General features: G+C 41.6%; 1 protein-coding gene across 1 annotated transcript; it reads right to left on the bottom strand.

Moving 5' to 3' along the window:
• Window positions 1-632: 632 nt before the first annotated feature.
• On the bottom strand, window positions 633-13,623 carry pidd1 (p53-induced death domain protein 1). The gene is made up of 15 exons (XM_008306349.1): window positions 12,749-13,623; window positions 12,151-12,564; window positions 11,884-12,036; window positions 10,120-10,171; window positions 9,810-10,011; window positions 9,238-9,387; window positions 8,975-9,148; window positions 8,746-8,893; window positions 8,528-8,663; window positions 8,292-8,442; window positions 8,018-8,141; window positions 7,749-7,864; window positions 5,681-5,788; window positions 5,193-5,389; window positions 633-2,594 (listed from the first exon to the last, which is right to left on the bottom strand). Exons 1-15 carry the CDS (start codon window positions 13,392-13,394, stop codon window positions 2,360-2,362), a joined length of 3,006 nt encoding a protein of 1,001 aa, XP_008304571.1. The 5' UTR covers window positions 13,395-13,623; the 3' UTR covers window positions 633-2,359.
• Between the last annotated feature and the right edge of the window lie 507 nt (window positions 13,624-14,130).

Genomic DNA, 14,130 nt, shown 5'->3' with positions numbered 1-14,130 from the left:
TCTAGTGGTATGTAGTAGAAATACAGACACGTTTTTTTTTTATGAGCACTGACAGTGTGGGGGTGGGGGATGGGAGCCGACGTCATCGTGACGTTTCATCTCTACACAATGACCTTGAGTACAAAAATAGAAAAAAGAAGAAAAAAAAAAACGGTGAGTTGAAATATCGGGGATGAAGGTTGGGAATGCAGCTAAAAACGTGAGTCACCACCAGATTCCCTGCAGAATGCTACAAAAAAAAAAAAAACACCTACAGACCTACAGAATTTCTATCAGTTTTACTAGTTAAAAGGATATAAACGTGTACATTACAAAAATTAAATATCCTGATGTGCTGCTGAGATGTCGCTGCAGCTGATTACTCAGTGACCAAAGGCACTCAGGGAAGAAATTTAATGAGCTGTAAAAAAAAAAAAAAAAAAGGCATCACTCAGACCTGTGACCAGTCCCACAGCTGCCAGTGTTTGCTCTGCCTGAACAGGTACCTGTGAAAGTTATGGAGGCCCATTTCTGCTAGGGAAAAAAACAATATGGTAAGAGTTGAAATATCAGGGATGAAGGTTGGGCGTGCAGCAATAAATGCGAGTCACCACCAGATTCCCTGCAGAATGCTACAAAAAACAACACCTACAGAATTTATATCAGTTTTACTTGTTAAACAGATATAAACATGTACATTACAAAAATTAAATATCCTGATGTGCTACTGAGATGTTGCTGCAGCTGATTACTCAGTGACTAAAGGCACTCAAGGGAAGAAATTTAATCAGCTGTTAAAAAAAAAAAAAAAAGGCCCTTTCAGAGCATCTCTCAGACCTGTGAACAGTCCCACAGCTGCCAGTGTTTGCTCTGCCTGAACAGGTACCTGTGAAAGTTATGGAGGCCCATTTCTGCCAAGGGAAGAAAAAAAAAGAAAGCTGTAAAGCTTTCCGCTTCCATGCGTGCACAAGGGTACGCATGTCGTAAATTCTGTCATCCACCCAAGTCAGCATGCAACCCAAAATCTGTGACCAGGCAGACTGTCCAAACTGCAAACACCTGGAAAATAAACACTTGTTGTGAGAAGAGGAGTATGAGAAGATTCTCTGTCATTCACACCTTTATAATTCATTATTAAAGGAGTTGTAACTGAGGTAGTTGCTGTCAGACTTGGGAGGAGCTTTGATTTGTGTATGCTTTCCATTGACAGCACCCAAACACAGCAGGAAGTTCTAGATTCTCAAGAATCACTGACATGGTGCTACAGTCCAATCTGTCAGTTGCTGTCATATCCTATGAATAGTGCAAAGTCAAACCTGTCTTTTGAAAACATCCACAGACACCCTGTGTGATTTTCTCTGTTTGATATAAGCAGCAATGCAATCGCCCATCACTGGCCTATGTAGGTTGAACAGAACGGTGTGCACATCAGCTTGTGGCCACAGACGCAGAAAGCATGAACTGGTCCTTAGATGTGATAAAATTAAAGATGTCACAATAATGAGATACTGAAACAAAGATTTTGAGACACAAAGTTAAAATCATGATACTTGGTCAAACTTGTAAAGTGCTATGTTTCAATAATGTAACTTTTGAAATACTGAGGCGAAATCAGAGCAAAAGTAGTGCTCTGTAAAATATAACATGCAAAGCAGGGATAAAAACAATCACATTGTGATAAATAGGACAGATATTGCAAATACAATATGAGTGATGATTTTAGTGGGATTGGTAATGTTTTCAAAATTCATTTCCACTGAACCAAACATAGAAATGATGATGTCATTTTTGCTGCAATCTGCACCGAACAAGCATGTTCCCTTACATCTGGAGAATATGATTTAAACATGTTTGTAGCACCATAATGCTTTGTTTATAATAATATGCTGTGACACATTTTACCTTTATCTAAAAATTGCCGCTGCTGTGATTTGGACATTGCACTCGGCCAAATTGCTATTTTGATAATATTGCAGTTCATTGTTTAGCCCTAATTCAAAGACAAAATTGTCAGATTGAGTCAAAATGATTGCATGCAATGTTAAAATGATTACATAGCCCTGTATCATTACTAGTATGTGTTTTTCTTTTCTTGGCAGAAATGGACTTCCATAGCTTGCCTTGTATACTGACACAATTTTTAAAAGTGGTAAAAAACCAAGCCACAGGCCATTATGCAGTTCATCCATTTCACCTGTTCCTCTGTAAGTCTTGTGAAAGGTGCTGCCAGCTGGTAGCTGACTATCATGACTGTGACAGAGACAGACTTTCTGTGCACCAGGACAGTTGTTTAGACAGCAGGGTGAGATGATGGGGCCTCACTGTAAACAAACAGGTTACTCAAGTGTAAGTCCGCCATCTGGACCCAGCGTGGGCTCATCTACTGCTGGGTTTCACCGAGGGAGGAGCTCTCTGCTTCCAGGCCTACTCTCCTCAGTGACTCCAAGTACTTTCGCCTTCCTATGTTCACAATGTCCTCGATCTCCTCTGCCAGGTCTCTTCTGCCGCTCTCTATCATAGCGGCCGCCAGCCTTGACACTGCCCCGGGTCCTGCATCCCCCTGTGTCCAGGCCCAGTGAAACAGCATGTCCAGCACCAAGGCGCCAAGGTTGTCCCTGGTAGGCAAAGCAAACATATACAAAAAAAAAGTACATGACATGCCTCAAGCTGCAGTGACCTGCCAGTGGGTGGAAAGGTAATTATTGATAATGTGTGTTTTGATTCCACATGTTATCAATTAGCACAGCCTTAGTTTCTCCAAATAACCAGATATGCACATTCTACACTGTAGCAGAGACGTAAAAATACTGGAGAAAAAAAGCATTTATTTAATCCTGCATCAAAACCGTTTTTATATGGTTTTACATGATGCATGTTTCTGCCACCTCCAGGATGCAGCATGAGAGGTTTTCTGAGCATGAGGAGAAGGGGGAGGGCCAGATGAGCATCAGCCTGCATGTAATCTCCTGCAGTGTCCCAGATGGCTTAGTGATGGCTGACAGTGCAGATTAAAACAATCAAAATTCTCCACCATTTCTGTCCCACTGCGGGATTTCCTCCAATTACATGCCATCTCACTCCATCTTGTTTCCGTAGAGGCTTTGAACACGTATGCATGCACTGATTACATCACTGACTCATGCAGAGATTGTTTAACAGAAAATTTACATTTTATCTAAATCTCTGTTGCCGTTTTAAATGTTGAACTGCTTTCACTGACAAAAATCTAAATTAAAAAAAAATCTGGTGAAGGTGATTGGGGTTATTTCTTTATCTACATATAGTCGAAACCAGAAGTTTACATACACTGTATAAAAAGACATATAACCTTGTTTTTCCTCACTGTCTTACATTAAATCAGACTAAACTTTTCCTGTTTTAGCTCAGTTATGATTATCAACATTATTTCCATTTGCTAAATGCCAGAATGAGAACGAGATTTTTTTATTACTTTCTTCAAAGTCAGAAGTTTACATACATAGTATTTGGTAGCATTGCCTTTAAACTGTAAGCGTTGGATCAAATGTTATGGGTTTCCTTCCACAAGCTTCTCACAACAGTTTGCTGGAATTTTGGCCCATTCCTGCTGACAGAACTGGTGGAACTCAGTCAGGTTTGTAGGCCGTCATTATGGCCTAACAGTTCAATTTCAGTTTCATCAGACCACAGTACTTGTCTCCAACACTTAAGGTCTTTGTCCCTGTGGGCATTTGCAAACTGTAATCTGTCTTTTTTATGCTGCTTTTGGAGTAATGTCTTCTTCCTCTCTGAGAATCCTTTCAGCCCATGTCGGTACAGGACTCGTTTCACTGTGGATAATGACACTCTGACCAGCTTCAGCAGCATCTTACAAGGTCTTTTGTTTTTGTTCTGGGGTTGATATGCACATTTAACATCAAAACACTTCATCTCTGGGACACAGAACCCGTCTCCTTCCTCAGCGGTATGATGGCTGGACATTCCCATGGTGTTTATTTGCATATAATGGTTTAAACAGATGAATGTGGAACCTTTAGGCATCTGGACCCAAGGATGAACCAGACTTGTGGAGGCCCACAATTCTCTTCCTGATATTGTGGCTGTTTTCTTTTGATTTTTTTTGTCACAAAAGGAAGCTGTGTGTTTGAGGTGTGCCTCCAGTTAACTTAAATGTCAATTAACCTATCAAAAGCTTCCAAAGCCATGACATCATCATCATCTGGGCTTTCCCAAAAAGTTTGAAGGCATAGTAATCTTAATGTATGTAAACTTCTGGTTTTGACAAAAGTAGTAAAAAATTCTCTCTCTCATTATTCTGGCATTTAGCAAATACAAATAATTCTGGCAATCCTGACTGACCTAAAACAGGAAAAGTTTAGTCTGATTTAATGTCAGACAGTGACAAAAAAAGGTTATGTCTTTTTACACAGTGTATGTAAACTTGTGGTTTTAACTGTATATTAACTATTACAGACCTCCTCTCTGAATTGCAACTGCAAATAGATCCTTTATAGAGTCCTGCTGAACTTATACACTGTTAAAATGCCAACGTTATTGTAAGTTACAGTCAAGATACAAATGATTATCAAAAGAAATTAAACGTTTCTGGTTCAACAAAAGTCTATCTGTCTATCTTTGCCTCAGAACAAATGTAAATTTAGATAACTTGTTACCAAATAAGAAAATATCATTTGCAGCCAGTGAATTACCAGTATTGTTGGGCAGACCGTTTTCACAACACTCTGACCCATCATAGCAAGAACAGCACAACAACACATGGCTCTGTTTAAGTGTCCCCATAGGCCATGACAGTGTGTCAGTGAGTCAGAGCCCTGAAGCTGAAGCAGCAAAGTGGAATTCTGTCATCATTGCTTTTATTATTCACACTGTGTTATTGCAGGATTTCTCCTCCATAGAGAATGTTTTGGTGCCCACAGAGACACTAAATAAATAGGATTTTTTTTTTTAAAGCCAGCTTTGTTAATTAGGGATTCATTTACTCTTGCATAGACATTGGTGCATTAGTTATAGACATTTTTTGCTCATCAAATAATCAGATAGAACAGAAAAATGCACATATTTCTGTCAAATGAGGTAAAACAGACTTTCGTGTTTTCTACTAGCGTTATTCTGAGCCACAAAAAAGCCAGCCTATATTGTATGCCAAAATCTATTCCCTCAAAGAGGTTTGTTCTGCTTAGTAATTTTGACTAAACTCTGCTTTTTATTCCTACCTGTTCTTGTATTGGATGCGGTCCAACTCTTGGTAGCTCAAGCCAAGATTGATGCCAATAACACGCCAGTCCTGTCCTATCTGAAGAGAGATGGACAGCAGGTTGGCTTCTGTCAGGTAGCCGCTCTCAGGGTCGCCCAGGTTCAGAGGAGGATATTGGAGCTCCTCCATGACGAAACTGTTCTCTGAGTTGAGTGCCTACAAGAAAAACATACACACTGTTCCTTTCAGCTGGTGACTTGCACACTGAAGCACAAGGAGCAGAGCACAAAGAAGAAGTATTCACAGATGTAATGCTTATATGAACTTTGTCAGCAATGAAATCATCGTGTCAATGGAGAGGACTTTTTTTTTTTTTTAACTTAAAATATTTAAGGATAAAATGCACATGTTATTATTATTTCAAATACAATCCACAACTGCAAAAGATTTTATGCTGTCTTGAAATTAGGAATTTAAAAAAAAATGTTATCTGTCACTTGAACTGACAGGAAGTCTTAGTGGTAATGTTGCAAGCCACTGGTTGTCAAGTCCTTTCCTCTTTCTGGCAACTTCCTCTGGCAGTTCACTGGGAATCTCCCCTCTGTAAAAAGACACCTGCAACAGAGGGGCAAAGCACATTTTCAGTGAGTTGTCCAAACAATACTTACAGCATGATTCATGGGACAAAATAACAATGGCATCCTATCCCTGGCACTGACCCTAGCAGCTATGGGGAGCTGGTGCACTCTTTTATTTTTTGCAGGGAATATTAAGTGACAACAGTGATAGACGTAGCCACACAATATATCACAAACAAAAATACTACCGAATAGTTTCTTTTCTTCCCACTGGATGTTTCTAATTTTTATTAAAACAACGTGCATAAAAGCTAAACCATGAAACACATTCAAAGAAGGGACAATAGATTTAGAGAAACTACATAAAGCACATATAATGTTTAGTTTTTAAGTTTGTGGTTCATTTGTGACAAGCAGTTACATTCATTAGGCAGTAATCTTCCTTCGACACACACTCCACTGGTACAAGTATATCTCCCCCTGAGACAGAGTGATGTTGCTCTTCATGAGTCTTTAGAAACCCAGGGTGGCTCATGTTCTGTGCAGTTTAGAAGAATGATTCTAGTTGCACCTGTACTTCCTTCTATCTGATGACCAAGCAAGAACACCACAGGGCAGACAGGAAGACTGAAACAACATTTTTCTATTCCCACAGTGAAACCAGCATGAATTCTGATTGTTATCGTCCATTTTAGATCATCTAACAGGGGTGAGATGTGACCTGCATACAATTTTGCACAGAAAAATTCTGTATCTAACAGATTTAGGGGAGCCGATAGTCAATTTCCAGACCGCTGGATGTATTAATATTGTGTTCCAATGTGATTTGATTAGGACCGATCATGAGCAATAAAGCATATATAGAGAACGCCACTCCTCCGGTTATTGCACCTCTTTTAAAGGTGTTATCTCATTCATCATGCGAGGCAGCAGAAGCACCTTTATTGCACATCTTCCTCACAACATATCATGCAGTCTGTGCATATGTGAAAAACAAGAATCTGCGGGGAGATTTATTTTGGGCTTTCTAATTAGATAGTGACAGTCAAGAGAGAGAGAGAGAGAGAGAGAAATGTGGGTAAAGAGGGGTACAACATGCAATAAAGGTGTGGACTGCAACAGAAGATTGAATTACCTCATAATCATCTACTGAAGGTAATTCAGGGTGGAACCAAAGAGTTTTGAAGAGACATATTTTAAGTGACATGTCTCAGATTTGGATATACCGGATCAACACAATGTTTACCTGGCATAAAAGACAGATAATACTGAAAGAGGCCAGTGAAACCTTGGGTGCTTTCTTATATGTGATTCTTGGATTCTTATTGCTCCACAGAAAACAAACAAAAACAGATTTAATGTCTTTGAGCCCAGTCCAGGGAATTTGTAGAAACACGGAGGAGATAATACATGTTAGCAGCATTTTTCGTGTTTCCACTCTTCCCCATAGAAACAAAGGTATGGTGCATATGATTATTCATTAAGTGCAGTCATCAGGGGCCATTATTATTAAACATGTTTATAGCTGGAGAAAAAAAAAAATCAATGCTAAAATACTTAATCCCATTTGTTTTAAAAAACAAACGGATTGAAAGATATGTATGTAGAGAGGGATGGCTCCGCTTTTATCCCAATTAATCTTCTGTACAGTGTAAATGACTCTGGTGTGCTCATCATGAAGAAAACATCATCAGCATACATAGCTGCTACTTCATGTCGAAAGGTAAGTCAAATATTTTCTGTATTATATAGAAAATATCAGATGAAAGGTCTGAAGTTTTGGCTACACTGTGTAGAATTTGCTGCACTGTATTTAGAAAGTTAATCTATTACTTATTGTTTTCTGAAATATACAGTAGGTCATGTAGTCCTTGGACCTTGTGTGTCACTATGGACTGTGGAAATGTACATTGCACAATGTTAACTATACATGTCCAAACAGAAAATGGAGCACAGTACATTAGTATTATTGTGGCTGTGAAATATGTTTGTCTTACTTGTCCCCTCACTGGTCCCTTCTGACCCTGAGCTGGACAGACGTACACTTCCTTAAGATTCTTCAGGCTGGAATAAAACACAAAACACAGTCTTCCTTCCACACAGTCTGGTCTGTCTGGAGAAAAGAGGACAATGTCAGCTTTAGACTTCTTGCAAATAGCTGTGTCAGGGAAATGATTACACAACAGCACATCATAAGACCTTGGAGGGAAAGGGAGCAAGGGAAAAAATGTTTATTTAAGATAGAACTACAAAGAGGACTTCAGACCTGTGCTGATATCTAAGCCCCTCTCAAAGCCAGCGAAGAACTGCTCTCCCTCCAGCAGGTCACACAGGTCTGACGGCTGGGGTCCGTCGTACTGCTCTGACAAGGACTGCACTCTGCCCTCTATCTGTGAAGGAACATCACAATCGCTGCTTAGCATCTGGGCATACATTTTTACAAAGACATCACACACAGAGGCTACGACAGGATGGCTGTTTGTGGGGTCAGTAGTGCTATTAAACTAAACAGTAACAACACAGAATGGAGTACTACAAACCTTGTTAGCAGGTAAGCACTGAAGTAGAACTTGTGAAGGATCATTCTTCCGCTGAAGGACGAGGAACTGAACTTTAAACTGTTTTAGCCTTTGATAGACCTTCCTGACAACCCCACTAACACAGCGCCGTGTGGTGTACCACAGCCAGTACCTGTGATGGTGCAGACAATGCAAAGGTATAATAACACAGTGTAAAATGTGTATCACACATACTTCATGTAATTACAGAAACTTACCAGGAGAAATGTGAGATGTAGAAAATGGCATACAAATGGGTCACATAGAGAGACACCTGTGATGTGATGTCAGTCCACGTTTGGGCAGAGGGGTCTCCATGGAGCAGATGCAAGCAGGACATATCAACTGTATGGCCTGTAGAAGCACTCAGCATGTTAATACATGTTAATCTATTCTGTTATCATACACATGTAAGAGTCCGGATGGTGTATTGTACCTGTGACTCCAGATGGCAGAGGGACCTGAACTTTGACTGGCTGCAAAAAATTAATGCTGGGAGTTTGGGAGAGACAAAGGAGGGGGCTGACTCTCGCCTGAGGATCACCACACAGTGACTGCACCTCTGACACAGACACCTGCAGCACCTACAGATGAGGAGAGACCAACACCTTGCAGATTATCTTGCAAACAAACTGAAATATAGTACTGCTGTTCGCTAATTTTACCTGTAAAGTTACTGTACGAGTCTGCACAGTGGAGTCTGGGGGGAAGTGGAGCTTGACTCCAGGGTCAGCACTGGATACCAGCAGGGCCCCAGCTGGTGTAACACAGCAACTGTTCTTTACTGGACGGGACACCACCATAAACCAGGAGAAGTGACTCACTGAGCAGCAGGCCAGCTACAGATATAACAAGAAGTCATTTTTTTCAACAATAACATTACAATTTGTATTACTATTGTTTTGCAGTGCAAGGTGTGAGGTTTTACCCTGGCTGGACGTCCCCCAGGGTGACTGCTATGGCTCTCGCTCCCTCTTCGTAGGTCAGTGGGCAGAGTGCTCCACAACTGTCCGTCAAACGTCCGCACCACCACGTCCCTTCTTTTTGTTCGATGATATGGCACACACACCTCCACAGGCTGTAAGGATTTCAAAGTTGAAATACATTTGTCTTGTGTAAGTGTGAAAAAGAACAGCTGAAAGACCAAAAATAATGATTATTGTACATATATGTATGTACAAAAGAATATCTCAGAGGTATCTGATGGTTTGATGGTGAAGCTCATACAAATTAACTAAATAACCATAGCATTTCAGGGGACAAATAAAAATAAAAGGACATGAAATATGAAAGCTATATATCTGTGCCCCAGGGTCAATATTAAAATGATCAGAAATAGCATATTATATCCATAAGTGCTACAGCAGATTTTTAAAAAATCAGTGAGTCTTCTGCTTCTACATATTGTATGTTTACTCAATGCTACATAGTATACTTGGGGATTGCTTTGATTGATGTACTCTATTGACAGATGTGGTCAGTTTTTAACTCTCTGTATACCTTTAAAAATGTAATTCCATGAGGACGAAGTTCCAGTGGACGACTCAATAGTATGTCATGCTCCTCCAGCCATACCCACTTTCTCTGAGGCCTTCTCTCAGCCCACTCCAGTCTTGTAGTTGTCACCAGGCACCCTGGGGGGAACAGCAGCTCAGCCCCCCCTGGGAGAAACACATGACACCCAGCAGACGAAACACAGAAACTATGGAGCAAAAGAAGCATGACACTTTTAACACCGCCAGGCAGGTCTGGGCTGACAATATTACTTCACATAATGAGAAAATATTAACATGCGAGAGTGACACTGTACCTGTGCTGATTAAATCCGAGGTGCAGCTCTGGAAGTTTTGTTTCTGCACGATCTGGTGAGAAGACGATGAAATGGAATGAATATACTGACTGCAAATGTACAATGATGGAAAAAAAGTTTTCGGCACCCCATGCATTTGTGAAATATTGCAATAAGAGTCACTGTTGGGTTTTCAAGTGTAATTTCTTTTGGTACAGTCACAGCCAAAATACTAAACAAATCCTTTAAAAAAAAAGCCATTAAAAACTTAAAATTGATTGGTTCCATAAAAGTACGTAAGAAATTTTGAGTATTGGGTCATTTTGGTACCAGTGATCCACTGATGAAGGTTGTGCTTTTTATTAAAAGACAATTTTGGTTGCTGTGCTTTGTGTCTATATAAAGCCAGCACTTTTGAACGTTCTTCAGAGACAAAAACGGCTAAAACAAGGAACCTAATTCAGGAAACATGCCTGAAGATACATATTCTCAGCCAGGAAGGGTACACCTGCCACCAGATAGCCAGGAAGTGCAGATGCAGTCCTTCAGCAGTTGGATACACTCTGCAGAAATACAGACGAACCAACAGCTTGGAAGACAAACCAAGATCTGGGCGTCCAAGGGTTTCTTCAGCAAGAAATGACCACATGCTGATTCGCATGTGCAGGGAAAACTGCTGAATGACATCACAGGAGCTTCAGCAGCAGTGGTCAAACTAAACTGGTGTCCAGTTTTCCGGCTGCACAGTTTGTGGTCGACTTTTAGATCATGGCTTAAGGTCCTACATGGCTGTCAAGAAGCCCCTGTTCAATGAAAGGCAGACATTAGCCCAGCATCACTGGGCCCAAGCACACAAGAACTGGACAGCCAGGAACTGGAAGAATATTCTGAGGTCAGTTGAGTCCAGTTCCCAGCTTTATCTTTCTTCTGCTCATGTGAGGGTACACAGTAGGCCAGGCGAAACATTTTCTCCAGCATGTACCGTACCTACTGTCCAGCATGGTGGAGGCAGTATCATGGTTTGGGGATGCATAAGAGCTGCTGGTGTACGTCATCTCACTGTCTGTGACGGCACATTGAACTCTGACAAGTATTGTGCCATTCTTGAAACCCACATGCTCCGTCCTGCACGTGCACTGTTCCATCGAGGTCAAAACTGGATGTTTCAACGAGATAATGCCCCTTGCCACACATCCAGGGCCTGTAGAACTTGGCTGCAGGAGCACAGTATACAGGTCTTTGAGAGGGCAACTCATCCCTGGAAATGAGCCCCACTGAAAATCTGTGGTGGATTATCAAAAGGCCTGTTTCAAAGCCTAAATCAAAGAATTTAGAAGAATTAAAAGCAGTAATTCAAGAAGAATGGGACAAGATTACCCTTCAACAGTGTGAAAGACTTGTGGAGAACATAACAGCCAGGATCAGAGCTCGACTGTGTGCTAATGGCAGGACAACTAAATATGAATTTGATGATGTGATGGTCTGTCTATTTTTTTGTTCAGTTTTAAACATGTTCTCTGTTATCTGTTGACTTTGATATCAACGATGTTGAGAACTGACATATTGAAACTGTCAAGACTTTAGTGTTTTAGTTTTTCTTGTAAACAATGAACAAAAAAATAAAAAATTATTTTTCCACAAATATTTCATGGTAATATTTGAGATCGTGTAAAAAATTTAAAGGATGTCTGAAGACTTTTTTTTTCCCACCACTGTAAATACTGCATCTATCAACCACAGTAATAAAAATTTAAATCAGTGTGAAGTTCTTTTTTCTCTGCTCACCAGGTGTAGGAGGCAGAGGAGGAGGTGTTGGGGGTCGTCCCAAAGGATTGTCACGGACATCTATTTTGAGCAGAGGCAGTTTGTTCAGACAACGTGGGATCACGCGGAGGTCATTGCTGGAGATGACAAGTTCCCTGAGGGAAAGGAGAGAGCCTGAGCAACAAAGAAGACAGGATTACTCCTTTTTTTATGTCAGTGTAATTACACATTTAACGAACAAAATGAGAATTCCAGTTGATTTCTCTGGTGGTGTTTTCACTCCCTTACCAATGCTCTCTGGTAGCTGCCTCAGCTTGTTGTGGGACAATTCCAGCTTAACGAGCTCCTCCAGAGACCCAATTTCATCAGGTAGTAGCTGGAGGAGGTTATGTGACACATCCAGCGTCTGTAGTGCTTTCAGATGACCCAGACTCGGGGGAAGAGACGGCAACTCGTTGCCCAGGAGGGAGAGGTAGGTGAGGGAGGATAGCCGGCTTATATCGGAAGGCAAAGCTGAGAGGTGGTTATGACAGAGGAGTAATGAGGACAGAACAGGCAAGCAAAGCAGGCAAGACGGCAGACAGGAAAGCTGGTTGAAGGAGAGATCCAGGTGCACCAGCTGAGAGAGCGAGGAAACAGATGTGGGCAAAGTAGTGAGGAGGCCAGGCAGAGGTTCACCTTGTGAGTCATAAAAACAGTGTCCTTTAATTAGAAAGAAATGTGCAGTTAGAAGCAAGGGAGAAGACAAAATGACATCCAGATTATACTTTATGTACTCTTGCATGTAGAAGTTTTTCTTTGGCTAACAACTAAAAATGTGAATCAGGCCATTAAAACATCTAAGTTAACAGGTATATTATATCCATAAAATGAATGAAAAAAGCACCTCTAATAGCCAGTGAGCGCAGCCTTTTCAGATGAGGTAGGACATCCAGAGCACCATCCAGCCCTGGTTTATCCTCCGAGCCCAGTCTCAGGTACTGGAGACCCCTCAGCTGATCTGGGACGGACCTCCATATCAGCGGTAAAGCAGCTGCTCCTCCCTGGTACACATCCAGGGTCAATCTTGTATCAGTTAACACAGCTGAGAGCTCCACAGTAGGAGGCAGGGGTGGGGTGAGAGTCAAGACAGAAGCAGAGGAAGATGAGGATGATGAAGAGAAGATGGAGGGATGACAGCTGGAGGAGGAGAGGCTTGATATGGAGGGATCACAGGTGTCCACGAGGCTGGAGGGTGACACAGAGGGAGCATCTCTCTCTGGTTCAATAACTTCTGCCTGGACCTCAGACATCACACCGCTTGATATTGTAGGTCCAGTCTCCCTCTCTGATTTCTCCTCATCCTCGGTGACAAGTGTTTCCCAAAGTCTACGAGCCAAAACGTCCGTGGACATGTCTGGACCTGCACATTTGGACGCAGGGGTAACCTCCACCTCCCCATCCTCCGATCTGTTTGGCTTCATTACCCAGCCATCTGCCTGGTCTTCACTTTCTTCATCAGGAGCTGCATCTTTTTCGCTGCTTTTCTCCATTGAAGACACATTGGACAGCTAACTAACTAGCTGAATCGCCTGCAAGTCCAAGTTTTCTTACTACATGTCTGTAACGTCCCCTGTGACATGACTGACTACGTTTATTGTCATAACAGCCACATGAAGCTAAACGACAGCCATGAAAAGCAGCGACCAGTATTTATCACGTCTTCTAAATAAATTAGACGAACCCGTTACAGTAGCTAACGTTATTAGCTAGTGACAGCTACGGTATAATATTGCCATATTCAATAAATACATCAATGCTAGCTAAAAAGTTACATTTCTCCTAGCATCTCTGTAGACTTTTATGCTCCGTTACGTTTTGCCTACTTGCTTATTGTGTTTCTTTTTACTAAATAACGAGAAACAATAGTGTCCGGGTTGCATTGTTTACCTCTCTGTTACACTACTTCCTTGAGTCCGAACGTTTTTAAAGTGAAGGCGCAACGTCACCGTTTATCGTTCGTTTTTTTTTACAGCCTCTACCGGCAGAAAGCGGGAGGGGTCAAATCGCCAGTATCGGATTAGCGTTACTAGCCCCGCCTCTGCGGGTGTTCTTGTGTATAACAACAAGCGCATCGATGTCATCGCCGCCAAAGTTTCAACCGAGGGCGGGACAGTGTGTCAACGTGTCCGGGGGAGGTGAGTCCCTGCTCGGACAGCGGGTGGCGCTGTTTAGTCGGCTTTACTGCCCTGTTGTGATGCTTCCCAATGTGCTGCCCTCCACAAACAA

This window comes from Stegastes partitus, unplaced genomic scaffold (genome assembly GCF_000690725.1).
Source record: "Stegastes partitus isolate 25-593 unplaced genomic scaffold, Stegastes_partitus-1.0.2 Scaffold3644, whole genome shotgun sequence".
NCBI classification, from domain to species: domain Eukaryota; kingdom Metazoa; phylum Chordata; class Actinopteri; family Pomacentridae; genus Stegastes; species Stegastes partitus.
This window is presented reverse-complemented; position numbering and strand designations above follow the sequence as displayed.

Coding starts and splice junctions, on each gene's coding strand:
- pidd1 (XM_008306349.1), bottom strand. CDS start 13,394: ATGGAGAAAAGCAGCGAAAAAGATGCAGCTCCTGATGAAGAAAGTGAA. Junction 12,037..12,150: donor GCAGCTACCAGAGAGCATTG/GTAAGGGAGTGA, acceptor TTTGTTGCTCAG/GCTCTCTCCTTTCCCTCAGG. Junction 8,443..8,527: donor TACATCTCACATTTCTCCTG/GTAAGTTTCTGT, acceptor GCACCATCACAG/GTACTGGCTGTGGTACACCA.